Source organism: Pongo pygmaeus, chromosome 13 (assembly GCF_028885625.2).
Source record: "Pongo pygmaeus isolate AG05252 chromosome 13, NHGRI_mPonPyg2-v2.0_pri, whole genome shotgun sequence".
In the NCBI taxonomy this organism is placed as follows: Eukaryota; Metazoa; Chordata; class Mammalia; order Primates; family Hominidae; genus Pongo; species Pongo pygmaeus.
The window spans coordinates 123,194,844-123,208,974 of NC_072386.2; the positions used below are offsets into that span (position 1 = coordinate 123,194,844).

Here is a 14,131-nt window from a genome sequence, read left to right on the forward strand (position 1 = left end):
TTTCTGTCTGGTGAGAGCCTAGTCTTTGCTTCCAAGATGGTGCCTTGGTGCTGTATCCCCCGGGATGGGGACGAATGCCGTATCCTCGCCTGACAGACCGACAGAAGGGGATAAAAAGGGCGAACTCCCTCCATCAAGGCCTTTTATAAGGGCACCTATTCCCCCATGAGTGCAGAGCCCTCATGACTCAACCACCCCCTAAAGGCCACACCCCTGAATACTGTTGCATTGGGATTAAGTTTCAGCATGAGTTTGGAGGCGATAAAAACATTCAGACCATAGCACCATGGAAAAGCAGGTGACCGTCAAGCCTCAGGTGGCCCCTGTGTTTTGATGGCAGCTGAACTCAGATGTCTATCACAACCTGCTTGCCTGTGTCTGAAAGTTTGGGGTCAGGAGCTCCTCTGAGTGCCTCTCTCTGTAGGTTCTTAACAGGCTTCACACAGCCCTCCTGAGGTGCCCAGAGACCGCCACCCCTCTGTCAAACAGCTTTTCTCTGTAGGCTTCTAGAAGGCCCCACTGGACAAGCTGGGGAAGGAGGCCAAGGGTCAGCGCTGGGCCCTCCCACCTCTGGCTCCATGCCGCTCCCTGCTCTAAGTCCCCTTGGCTCTCTTGCCCTCCCTGGCTACTCCTGGAACCTTCCTCAGGTCAGTTCTTCCCAAAATGCCAATTCAAGATCTGTATGTGTCCTTCTTTTCCTCACTATCCCCCAATGCAGTCAAGCCAGCTGTCCTGGGTCCCAGTCGCTTTAGTCCTGAACAGCAGCTCTTCCGTCATTTTGTTCAACATTGTTATAATGTTGATGAGAAAAGAAATCAATGTCCAGGCGGGGCCACTGTCTACGTGGCATCTGCATGTCCTCCCCACGTCTGCGTGGGTTTTTCTCCTGGCACTCTGGTTTCCGTCCACATCCCAGAGATGTGCACATTAGGTAAACTGGCGTGTCTAATGGTCCCAGTGTGAGTGAGCATGGGTGTGTGTGTGGGTGCGCCCTGCGAGGGTGTGTGTTGGTGCTATCCTGTCCAGGGTCGGTGCCTGCCTGGTGCCCTGAGCTGCTGGGACAGGTTCCCGCCACTCAGAACTCTGAACTGAAGTAAGTGGATTGGAAAAATGAATGAACGAATAAGTACAAAGTATTAAAAATAAAAATCTGTGGCTGGACATGATGGCTCACTCCTGTAATCCCAGCACTTTGGGAGGCCGAGGCGGGCAGATCACTTGAGGTCAGGAGTTCCAAACCAGCCTGACCAACATGGAGAAACCCCATCTCTACCAAAAATACAAAATTAGCTGGGTGTGGTGGTGCACGCCTGTATTCCCAGCTACTCGGGAGGCCGAGGCAAGAGAATCGCTTGAACTTGGGAGGTGGAGTTTGCAGTGAGCCGAGATTGTGCCATCGCACTCCAGCCTGGGCAACAAGAGCGAAACTCCATCTCAAAATCTGTAAAGTTCCTTATGTGATCATTATACAAATGCATGACTGTGGACAAAGCGTAGAAAAGTGCTCAGCAAGCCCTTCGGATTGATGATGTTTGTTTCTTACCTGCACAGTCGGAGGACGGGCTCTTGGCAATTTTGGCTTTGCAAACATTTATTCCTTGATTTAACCCATTACCACTCTGACTGCTGTCACTCATAGATTCCCCCCAAATTGGGTAAATAATGATCTTATTTGTTTTTATTAATCTTTCTTAAATGTATGGATAACTCACATTTACATCAATATTTAATATTAGAAGTATTTTGGTGTTTATCGAGAAGTTTGGTGATGTTTTTGTGACCAGACTGTGCCATAGGAACTGAATTCTTGTTATCTATTAGCCTATGGTAAAATTGGTTTTCTTATATGTTGTTTTGCTTAAAGTTGCAATTTCCAAAAACATACTCGTGATGTTCAGTGAGGACTTACTGTTATGTTTTCTGAAGTGATAGCTCTTCCCATAAACCTCAGTCTATATATTGAACAGTAGACTTTTGCCAGGCACAGTGGCTCACTCCCATAATCTCAGCACTTTGGGAGGCCAAGGCAGGAGGATTGCTTGAGGCCAGGAGTTTGAGACCTGCCTGGGCAACATAGTGAGACCCCATCTCTACAAATAATTTAAACATTATCTGGGAGTGGTGATTCAGGCCTGTAGTTCTAGATACTCTGGAGGCTGAGGTGGGAGGATCACTTGAGCCTGGAATGTCGAGGCTGTAGCAAGCTGTGATCGTGCCCTTGCACTCCAGCCTAGGCAATGGAGCAAGACTCTGTCTCAAAAAAGAACCCCCCCAAAACAAAAAACAAAACAACAACAAAAACAGCAGACTTTACCTGGGGTTCTCCTGTGTGTAAGGCACTGTGCTGTGCACCATTGTGTGGGGCAGAGAAGGCCAGGAAGTCAAGACTCACCTGTTCCATAAGAGCCAAACCCCACCTGTAGAGATGAGGTCTGTGCACATGAAAATACAATCCAGCCCAGGCCATCTATGCTAAATGCCAGCTCGTGAAGTAGGAGGCAGCAAAGACCGTGGAGTCAGATGTGGGTTCAGACCCACCTTGGCCACTCAGCCGTGCAGCTTTGGGCAATCAGGACCCTCCGGCTGTCCATGCCTTCTTTTCCATACCTGTGAAATCGGCACAGTGGTTACACCACGTTACAGGATTGTTTTATAAATTGGCAGTAACAGGGGAGCCAGGCATGTGGATGCCAGGATTATAGATGTTTGATGAGCACATGGGCAGGTGGGTGTCCAGTTAGCCTGTCTTGTGGGGCAGATGAGCTGGTAATGGGTGGATGTGCTGCTCCTCTTGGGCATTTGCACGTGAACAAAGGGACTCTGAGACACACCGTACTTGCACCTAAAGGGCTGGATGGTGGACAGTGGGATTTCAGGCCTTGGAGGTATCCGGGGCCAGGTGGAATACAGGGGAAGGTTGCCGAGGACTCCCGCGGCTCCAGCCTGGGCGGACACAGCCATGCTCATTTGATCGTGCTTTGCTTTATTGCGCTTTGCATGTAGGAGTCCTCACAAAGCCCCATGGGTGGCCTCTGGCTGCGCCCAAGTGAGGCCCAGGAACCCCTGGGGTTTCCTACCCATGACCCTCTCTGACACTGTGGTGTAGTGTAGCCTGCCCAAGAAGGAAGGAAGTCCAGGTGCCAGGGCGGAAGATTGAGGAGTTGACGGGGCTTCTCTGAGTGTCCAAATCTGCTTCTTGGCTGAATTCCTGGGAAGTTCTGCTTCATCCTTCCAGGTGATGCTACGGTCAGGAAAAGTCCTGAGAAATGAGAAAGCCACTGCTATGGGCATTCTTGGGGATTTCAGGATGAGACTGTCTAGTCTAAGAAACATAGACCAGAGAATCCATTTGGAAAAAAAAAAGTCACTGTGTTGTTGTTGCTGTGGTTTATCTGGTGCCTGTGTTCATGCAGTTCTCATGTGAAGCTGGGTCTCCGGTGTGGACAGAGAGCACGTTGCTCCATCAGCAGGGAGTTGGGGGAAAGGGCTGACAGACACAGTCATGGATGAATGGCTCCTGGGGGAGGGCAGCAGGCTGCAGGTACAGTGTGAAGGGCACACATTGGGTCAACAACATCATGACCCCTAAAGCCCCTGGTGCTATCTTCGGTTACTGCCCCCACCCAGGGGTCCTGCACTCCTGACTTCTAAACCCAGAGACAAGTTCTGCTGGTGTGTGGCTACATCCGTGTGGAGCAGCGCACCCCTTGTGTGTCTGGCTTCTTTCACTCCACACTTTGTGTGAGGACCACACATGTGGTTGCCCACAGTAAATGTTCTTTCATTCTCAGAGTTTTTTTCTTTCCATTCTTTTCTTTTCTTTCCTTTCTTCCTTCCTTCCTTCCTTCCTTCCTTCCTTTCTCTCTCTCTTTCTTTCTTTTTTTTAACAGGGTTTCTCTCTGTCACCCAGGCTGGAGTACAGTGGTTCAATCACGGCTCACTGCAGCCTCCACCTCCCGGGTTCAAGTGGTTCTCCCACCTCAGCCTCCCAAGTAGCTGGAACCACAGGCACTCGTCACCATACCCAGCTAATTTTAACATTTTTTGTAGAGATGGGGTTTTGCCATATTGCCCAGGCTGGTCTCAAATTCCTGGGCTCAAATTATCTGCTTGTCTTGGCCTCCCAAAGGGCTGGGATTACAGGGGTGAGCCACCACACCTGGCTCATTCTGAGTTTCTTAATCTCTGTGGGCACTGTTGGCATCAAGGGACAGATAGCTCCTTGATGTAGTGGGGTTGTCTGGTGCATTGTAGGATGCCTGGCAGCATTCTTGGCCTTTACCCACTAGATGGAGGATAGCGCCCCTTCCCAAGCCATGACGACCAAAAATATGTCCAGACATGGCCAGATGTCCTCTAGGGCACATTATCACCCCTGATTGAGGACCACTACTGTAGGGCATTCTGTGTTATGAATATGTCACGAATTTTTTATCCACCTATGATGGCCACTTGGGTTGTTTCTAGCAGTTGGCTATCATGAATTGAGCTGCTATGTGCATTCTTAGACATGTTCTTGGGTGGATGTACATACTCATTTCTGCTGGATGTCCAGGATAGAATTGTTGGGTTATGGGGCAGGCATATATTTAGCTTTAAGAGATACTGCCAAACAGCTTTCCACAGTGGTTGTAGCAGTTTATACCTTCACCAAGTGCATGAGTATACCAGTTGCCCCACATCCTTACCAGTAACATTGAATTTTTTCTTTGCATTTCCCAGAGGTTGACACCTTGACATATGGGTCTTGGCCACTGGGACATCCTCTTCAATAAGTTCCTATTCAAGTATTTTGCTCATTTTTTTCTGTAGGACTATCTGCCTCTTTCTTATTGATTTGTAGTAACTCTTTATATATGATGGATAAGACTCCTTTGTTATATATATATATATATATACAGATATCTTCTCTCACTCTTTAAACTCACAAACTTTTAGAACCAAGGGCACTCTGCTTCCCACATCAAATACCCTGGTGAACATGACTGCCGTTGCTTAACTGTACTTTTTGCAAGACAGTGAATTTCGTAAGAGCAGGGCTGTGTGTCTGATCTGTTCACCCTAGAACTCCCAGCACAGAGGGCTTAGCGCCGAGTGGGTACAAAATAAATATTTGTGGAATGAAAGTATGAGCAAACCTCCCATTGGGATTTTTTTTTTTTGTAGTCTAAAGCTTCCACGTTTCAGCAGTTATTGATTCCCAGGCAACCACACTAAAAAGCAGAGATTGAGGCACATGCCTGCTCCTTGCTCCCTGCCTGAGGGTGGCAGCCAGCTCCTGAGTCTGTCTGTCGTTCCCCTGCCAGCTGGAAATCTGCCCACCTGCACCTGCCCTGAGGGAGGCGGGGTCTCTCCCGGAGAAGTCACATTTTAATTAACTTATCCAGCAGTCACTGGAGAGGCCGGATCATTTTCATAAACAAATGGGAGGCCAGAGCTTTGTCTGTAACTCAGAGAGCATATTATGGAAGGAATTCAAAACAAGCCACCCTGCAGGGTCCCCATGCACCTGCCTGAAACTCAGAGCTCCATCACTCTTGAGGGACATTGGGGTCTGGGATTTGAGATGGAAAAGAAGAGGGAGAAAAATGATCAACTGCTGTGTAGAGAAGAGTCAATGTTCTCAAAGTAGGCTGTATGAACTGCATGTCTGTGTACCCCTAAAATTCAAAACCTAACTTTGGATGGGATGGCGTTAGCAGGTGGGTCTTTTAGGAGATGCTTAGGTCATGAAAACAGAGCCCTCATGATGGAATTTGTGCCCTTAGACGAAGAGGAAGAAAGCTAACTCTATCTCTGCTCTCTGCCATGTGAAGATACAACAAGAAGGCGGCCATCTGCAAACCAAGAAGAGAGTCCTCACCAAGACACTGGGTCTGTTGGTGTCTAGATCTTGGACTTCCCAGACTCCAGAACTTTGAGAAATAAATGTCTATTGTTGAAGCCACCCAGTCAATGATAATTTGCTATGGCAGCCTAAGCTGACTAAGACAGTATTTTACCCACTCATTTATTCAACCCCTATTTATTAGCATCTATTCTACACTGAGGCCTGGGAAAAGAAGAGTGAGAATAAAGATTCATGGAGTATACAAAAAAGTCTCCATACCTTCTGCTCACTTTTGTTGTGAACCTAAAACTGCTATAAAATATAAAGTCTATTTTAAAAAAAAAAACCTTAAAAAATAAAGATTGGATCCCTTTCCTTGCGGGGCACACAGGCTCATGAGGGAAGACAGATATTAAACTGATTGTTATGCAATGAATGACTTAAGTATACTACTTTGTAATTTTATTTGAGATGTAATTCACATTCCCTACAATTCACCCATTTAAAATGTAGAATTCAATGGCTTTTAATATATTCACAGAGTTGTGCAACCATCACCACAATCAATTTTAAAACATTTTCATCACTCCCCAAAGAACGCCCCTTAGCCATCACGGCTACAATCATTCCATCTGACCTGTCCCCAGCCCTGGCAACCACGAAGCTACTTTCTGTCTCTGGATTTGCCTGTTCTGGACATTTCATGTAGATGGAATCATGCAGGATGCGGCAGCCCTCTGTGTCTGGCTTCTCAGCATGATGTTGCCAACTCCATCCATGCTACCGCGGGTACAACCCTGTCATTTTGTAAGTGCCATGAAGGCAGGCTGAGGCTGCTGTGGTGCCACCATATAATAAGGAGGCTTGTCTAGGACTGATGCCAATCCAGGAAGGCTTCCCAGAGGAAGTGGCTTTTAATATCAGGCATTTATTGTGCACCTGCTCTGTGCCAACAGGAAAAAGAAGGTAATAGGAGCCATGGCTCCGGCTGGATAGGAGTGTGTAATCCAGGCAGGGGGGTCTGCATGTGCATTCATGGAAATCATGAGGGTGGCAAGTTTTAAGCCCCAAATGAGCAGAACAGATAGTAAGAGTCACTGGCTTTCAGACGAGGGTAAGCCATGGTGAACCCAGGGGTCCTGAGAGCTTCTGGCAGAGACAGGGCTTGAAGAATAAGGACCAGTAAGGGTGGGCCTTGAGCAAAGAGCAATGGAGGTGGCTGGGATGCCTGCGGTCCTTCAGACAAGGGGGAGTGTGTTCGTCTGTCTCAACAGGGGGGCTGTGGGGGAGCCTGGGAGGCAAAGCTGCAGGGCTGGGTGGGGTTGGAGGGTGCAGGGCCTGACCTGCCAGCAGAGGGAAGGGTTTATTCCAGAGGCAGTGACGAGCCACGCTGGGTGGTCCTTGACCATCTGTCTACCTCTCAGCACCCAACCTGTGGGAGCTGGAGAGACGGGGATATAGATGAGATGGCAGGAGACAGCGAGGCCAGAGCCCACCAGACCCTCTGGACAGTCTTTGGTGCAGCCAGAGTGGAGAGATCCCGGGAAATGTAACACCCTGTGATTTCGAATCCACGGGCTGTGGCCTGTGGCCTGTGGCCTGTGGATAGTGGAAGGAGCAGCTGCACCCACTGTTCTCAGTAATGGCCCCGGGGACTGCTGGCACCAGGGAGCCACAAGAAGCTGGGGCTGTGGGGATTTCTTTGGCTTGTGGATCTGAGCATGAGCTGGGGGCAGCCAGCCTGGGTTCCAGTCCCAGCTCTGCTACTTCCTACTGCTTGACCTGAGGCAACCTGTTGGACCTCTCTGTGCCTCAGCTTCCCCCTGAGAAACGGGGATGGTAATGAGACCTGCCTCACTGGGCAGCTGTGCAGACGGCATGAGGGAAGGCCAGGGAGCCCCAGACATTGTGCCTGGGATGCAGTCAGAACCCAGCAAGTGCCCACTGATGCAGCAGATGCGATGGTGTTCGAAGCACTGTCCAGGACAGGGCCTCTGACCTCGAGGAGCTGCTGTGCTAAAGGGAGACCGCGTGGCAGGATGATCAAGAGCGCCAGCCAAGAGGACAGGCACACCTCCATGCGATGCCCTGCCCGGCCCTTGGGGGCCAGGAATATCGACCCTGCCTCTCTAGGCCTCAGTTTCTATAGCTATAAATGGGTGGTGGCGGCAGGGTGGGGGCAGCTAATGTGGTTGATGACAGGGCAATTTCATTTGTACAAACCACCTCTGAGAGGCCAAGGAGTTCCCTAGAGTCCCAGGGAGTAAGGACATCTGGCCAGGTGCGGATGGGTGGCAGTGGCCCTGTCACTGTGTCTTCCCCAGGTGAGGATTCGAGGAAGTAACTCCCTTGTGTGCTACAGTGACGATGGTTTGAGTGGTCCCTGGTGTGAGAAAGGTGGGAATGAAGGTAGGAGAGATGTCTCCTTCCCTCGACGGGGCCTCCGGATGAGGCCTCCTGAACTGGCTCTTTCATTTCCAGCTTGAGCCAGCCAGGTCTAGGCTCCACCCCAAACACAGCTGCTCAGCTCGGGGACTGTGCCTCCCCACTCCAACAATACAGATGTGCCGAGAGGCCTCCCATCTCTGATGTCCTCATTTGCCTTCAACACAGATATGTGGACCCGCTTCTGCTGTGTGACCCTGTGCCAGCTGCAGCCTGCGCTCCTCTCAGGGAGGGCTCTGCCACCCACTCCTGTGCCGCCCTGAAGGCCGTGGCAGGGCCTGGGGCAACGCAGGCATCTGGTGCCTCCCTGCTGCTGGATTACAATACAGTTGGTCTGAGACTCCACTCCTCACCTCTGCTCTCTGTCCTTCCCCCGACAGGCTGAACTCGGCAAGCCCCGGGAAAGAAGCTACAGTCTGCCCGGCATTAATTTTAATTATGGACTGTACATCCGAGGGCTTGATGGAGGAGTCCCTGAAGGTGAGCTTTGGAGCATGAGGGCAGAGGAGTGGGCGGGAGGCTCACCTCTCTTCACAGAGCCCTTGACCTAGCTTGCTGCTTGGCAGCTGGTTGGGTGCTGGAGAAAGACCCAGGGACCGCCAGCCTGGGCAGCTGAGTGGTAAAACCCAGGAAGTGGCCCAGACGGGAAGGGCCAAGCAGAGCCCCGGTGTGCGGTGTCAGGGAACTAGCACGGGCACCCCCCCACCGGCCGGGACTGTGTGCGCTGTGCTGCTCAGGTTACAAGCACAGAATGAGCCCAGGACCAACCCTCTGCCTGCCCAGAGGAAGTCAAGGGCCAGGCCAGCCCAGCTCCAGGGAAGATCCTTGGCTTGGGTACCCTCGGGATCTCTGGGAGCCCTGATCCCGCCCTTTTGGGCTACCATGCTTTCTGGGGGCCAGGCAGGGTTGTCACCCAGCAGGCTCAGGTAAATGGGAAGGCCGAGGACCCGCGTGCCCCTGTTTCTTCTCGATCAGCTGCCTCAGGGTGCTTACTCCCAAGCTGACCACTGCCCCGTGGGTCTCTCCCTGCCCTCAGCCATCGGACGCTGGAACGTGTTTAAGCAGCAGCCCACCTGCCCCCACGAGCTGACTCGGAATTATATCGCAATGAACCGCGGGGCGGTAAAAGCTGGCTTGGTAACTGCCCGGGAGAACTTGCTCTACCGTCGGCTCAACGACATCCGCATCAGTGACCAGGATGACCGGCGCATGAAGAAGGAGCCACCCCCTCTCCCTCCAAACATGACATTTGGGATCCGGGCACGGTAAGGTGGCTGGCAGCCAGGGCTTCATCCCTTGAGGGGGTGGGGGTACCAACTGAATCAGGGACAAGGTCGGAGGGTGACAGGGAAGTGGAGCATCCTCCCAGCCCCACTGTCCTCTCTCCAATGACTCTCTCTTGTGTGACTTCTGTAGCCACACCCTGAATCCTGCTGAGCTGGGTCCTGGCCTTATAGCAGGGTACCCTGTAGGGCTGTGCACAGGTCACCCACTTTCCCTTGATCAACAAACAGTGAATGAGACCTGTCCCTGGGCCAGGCCCAGTGACTTATCTCTGTAATCCTAGAACTTTGGGAGGCCCATGTGGGAGGATCGCTTGAGTCCAGGAATTCGAGGCCAGGCTGGGCAATGTGGCAAAACCCCGTCTCTACAAAAAAATTTTAAAAATTAGCTGGGCATTGTGACATGTGCTTATAGTACCAGTTACTTGAGGACTGAGGCGGGAGGATTGCTTGAGCCCAGGAGGTCGAGGCTGCAGTGAATGGTGATCGCACCACTGCACTCCAGCCTGGGCAACAGAGTGAGACCCTGTCTCAAAAAACAAACAAACAAACAAAACCTGTCTCTGTCTTCATGGAGTGAGAGACGGAAGAGCCTGCCAAGTTACCCAGGCTCTAGAGCCTGGGCTCAAACCTGGACTCTGGCCATAACTGGCCATGGGATCTTTGCCCCAGCTTCCACATCTGCAGAAGGGAGATAAGAGTAGCACCTGTTTCACCGTATGCTGAGGTTTCGGTGATGTAATGCATACAAAAACCTGAGCACAGGGCCTGGCCTACAGAGGGCGCTCAACAAATGTTAGCTACTGTTCATGTTAAGATATGATGTAATGTGAGTTGTAGATCCAAGAGCTATGAAATTTTTTAAATTTTTTATTGAGGTTTCACTTATACATAGTAAAATGCACAAATCGTGAAGTGTTCAGCTTAATGCAATTTTACAAATGGACACACTCAAGTAACTACCACTGAGATAAAGATATAGAATAAGTCTTGCATCCCAGAAACCTCCCACACTCCCCCTGAGAAATAGCAGTTCTATTCTATTCTTCCATCCCCTGAGAAATGACTGCCCAGTGGCCCCACTGTCACCACAGTTTAGATGACTGTCATGCACGTCCCAATGGGTCCACATCCTCACCATTGTCAACAAGGGCACGACCGGCCTGGTGCTTAGATCAGCCCCCTGGTGCTAATGAGGGTCCACAGGCCACACATAAGTAGGGAGGGAGGTGGGGGGACACCAACAGAAGAGCCATGCATCCCATCCAGTCAACGCCCCATCTTCTTCTGACTGTCCTTCTACGGAAACCAGCTAACTGCTCTCTCTTCTTCCAGAATTGGCCCTTGCCAAGCCACCTTCCACATTACTCCAGAGTTATCTTGCTAACACACAGATGAAATGAGCCAGACGTGACCCATGTCCCAACCCTGGCACACATGACATTCTATAAAAGCAGAATGTAGTTGCGTTTAATCGAAACTCACTCATGGCTCACATGATTGGAAAGTGCGGGGATAGCTTCAGGCATAGCAGGATCTAGGCAGTCAGGCAAAGCCATCAGCATCAGGTCTCTCTGTTTCTTGGCTGTGCTTCCTGATTTTGGCTCCATTCTCTGAGAAGCTTCTTCCTCACCTGCAAATGGCCAGCAGCAGTTCTATTCTGTTTTTCTCTTAACAGCCCAGTGCAAAGGGCGTTGGTGCTACAGACACCTTGAGTTCAAGACTCTTTGGGCCAGCTCAGGTTATATGACTATCTTCTTTTTTTTTTTTTTTTTTTTGGACAGTGTCTCTGTCTGTCCCCCAGGCTGGAGTGCAGTGGCGCAGTCTCAGCTCACTGCAACCTCTGTCTCCCTTCCAGGTTCCAGCGATTCTCCTGCCTCAGCCTCCCAAGGAGCTGGGACTACAGGTGTGCACCACCACACCTGGCTAATTTTTGTATTTATAGTAGAGATGGGGTTTCACCATGTTGGCCAGGCTGGTCTTGAACTCCTGGCCTCAGGTGATCCACCCGCCTTGGCCTCCCAAAGTGCTGGGATGACAGGTGTGAGCCACTGCACCTGGTTCATGACTATCTTCTACTCAGCCGCTGTGGTCAGGGCTGAGATGCCAGGCCTGGGTCATGTGTCTGCCTCTGAGCCAATGGCTGAGGCCAGGGGAATCTGAAGCCTGGCTGGCCTGGTCTGATGATGCGCCCTTCCCTGGAGTCAGGGGTGAAATCAGTCCCTGCAATATACGTGGGCTGATGGTGGAAAAGACGTACAGACTAGGGTTGTGTTCCAGGAGGGGAATGGACGCCAGGCAGGCAGCAGGACTTCCCAGCCCTTTCTACCTCACTGCACAAGCTGGTCATTAGTACAAAAATGACCAATATTTGTGCATTGCACTGAACAAATAAATAGAAGCGGCTGCTCCCAGACAGTAGTGGACTTCTTGCTATCTGGAGCCCCGTTCAGTGACCTGTGACTGACAAAGCCAATATCTCAGCCCATCTGCGTGGCAGCATCCTGCCCGGCCCTCATTCAAGGCCATTGACATTCCATCCCTAGCTTATCTTTCCAATCTCCCCTCTTGCCTCTTCTGGACTAGGTGCCTTCCTTTGACTGTGCCCTCATATATATATATATATATATATTTTTTTTTTTTGGGGTAGTCGTTCCTTCTTTATTTTTTATTTTTTTCTAATTTTTTATTGTGGTAAAATATACATAAGATTTATCATCTGCACCATTTTTAAGTATACAACTCAGTGGGAATCATTACATTCACGTTGTTGTGTGACCATCACCACCATCCATCTCAAGAATTTTTTCATCATCCCAAACCGAAACTCTTTCCCTATTAAACACCAACCCCCCAGCCCCTGGCACCCACCATTCTACTTTCTGTTCCTATGAATTTGACTACTCTAGAGATCTCATATGCATGGAATCATACAATGTTTGGCTTTTTGTGTCTGGCTTATTTCATGTATGTAATATCCTCGTGGTTCATCCATGTTATAGCATGCATGCGAATTTCATTCCTTTTCAGGGCTGAGTAATGTTCCCTGTATGTGTAGACCACATTTGGTTGACTCGTTCATCTGCTGATGGACATTTAAGTTGTCTCCACCTTCTGGCTATTGTGAATAATGCTGCTGTGGATGTGGATGGACACGTATCTGTTCTAGTCTTGCTTTCAGTTCTTTTGGGTGTAGACCCCATAGTGGGATTGCGGGATCAGGTGGTAATTGTGTTTTAAGTTTTTGGGAACCCGCCACACTGCTGTCCACAGCATGTGCTGTGTATGCTTTTGTATACTTTTCCCACCATCCTACTCATGGGAAAGAACCCTGAGGAATTAGTCGGTGGGAAAACCTACTCATTCTTCAAAGTTCAGCTCAGCATTGCCTCTTTGGTAAGTTTTCCCACCTCTCATGGCCTCAAATACCAGGCACATCTCTCCCCAGAAATGCATTTCTATTCACCAGCCCTGAAACCAGGAAGGTGACACTAGAGACATCTTGGAAAGTCACTTCGGGGCTGGATTAATGAATTCCTGTACATCATCCTGCCTGTACCTTTGAAATCATCCCCCAAGTGGGTCCCCCAAGGCATCCCCTGTGACTTTTGCTGCTGATCCAGCTCCTCTTCTCAGCTCCCAACACATGTGCCCTCCTTTGCCCTGTTCTCACAGGCTGCCTGGGGCAGAGAGGAGCCCCTGTTCCTGGTCTGTGCTGTGCACTAGGTCACTAGATCAGTCCATGCTGGTGACCAAGTGTCTCAAAGACAGCGTTGTGGCAGGAGAGGGGCCCTGGGTCAGGAGTTGGCCTGGGATGCTAGTTCCAGCTTTGTCCCCAGCTCTCCATGTCACATTCCCCCCAGGGCTTCTGTTTCCCCATCTGTAGATAGGGGGCTGAACTAGTAACACATATACTAATCACAGCACTCTGTGATTCTCAGGCTATGTTTTGCCTCCTCAGCTTGGCTCTAAACCTTCATGCCAATTTATTTTCATGGTCATAAAAACCTTGTGCCAGAGGTGGGCAGGATTACTATCCAACTGAGGCAGGCAGAGGTTAATTGACCTCCCCAAGTTTACACAACCTCTCCATGGCAGGGCTTGGCCTGGATTCTCAACCCTTAGTATGTTTATATTTAAAAATGGAGCCGGGCGCAGTGGCTCACACCTGTAATCCCAGCAGTTTGGGAGGCTGAGGCGGGTGGATCATCTGAGGTCAGGAGTTCGAGACCAGCCTGGCCAATATGGTGAAACCTCATCTCTACTAAAAATACAAAAATGAGTCCGGCGTGGTGGCATGCATCTGTAATCAGTAGGCTGAGGCATGAGAATTGCTTGAACCTGGGCAGTGGAGGTTGCAGCGAACCAAGATCGCACCACTGCACTGCAGCCTGGGTGACAGAGTGAGACTCCATCTCAAAAAAAAAAAAAAAAAAAAAGAAAAGATTAGAACACAAAGGACACTTGTGATCACCTGGTTCAAAGCCCTTATTTAAAACAGGAGAAAATAGAAAGAAGTTCAGAGAGATGAAGAGAGCTTCCCAAGGTTGCACAGCAATTTGTTAACTGAGCC

General features: G+C 50.2%; 1 protein-coding gene across 2 annotated transcripts in view; it reads left to right on the plus strand.

Moving 5' to 3' along the window:
* CFAP77 (cilia and flagella associated protein 77) overlaps positions 1-14,131 on the plus strand; it is a 160,616-nt gene that overhangs the window by 78,673 nt on the left and 67,812 nt on the right. For both annotated transcript variants that reach the window (XM_054502286.1, XM_054502287.1), the window contains exons 2-3: positions 8,656-8,755; positions 9,312-9,540. In XM_054502286.1, coding sequence (XP_054358261.1) covers positions 8,656-8,755; positions 9,312-9,540 — 329 coding nt within the window. The remainder of the gene's footprint in view (positions 1-8,655; positions 8,756-9,311; positions 9,541-14,131) is intronic.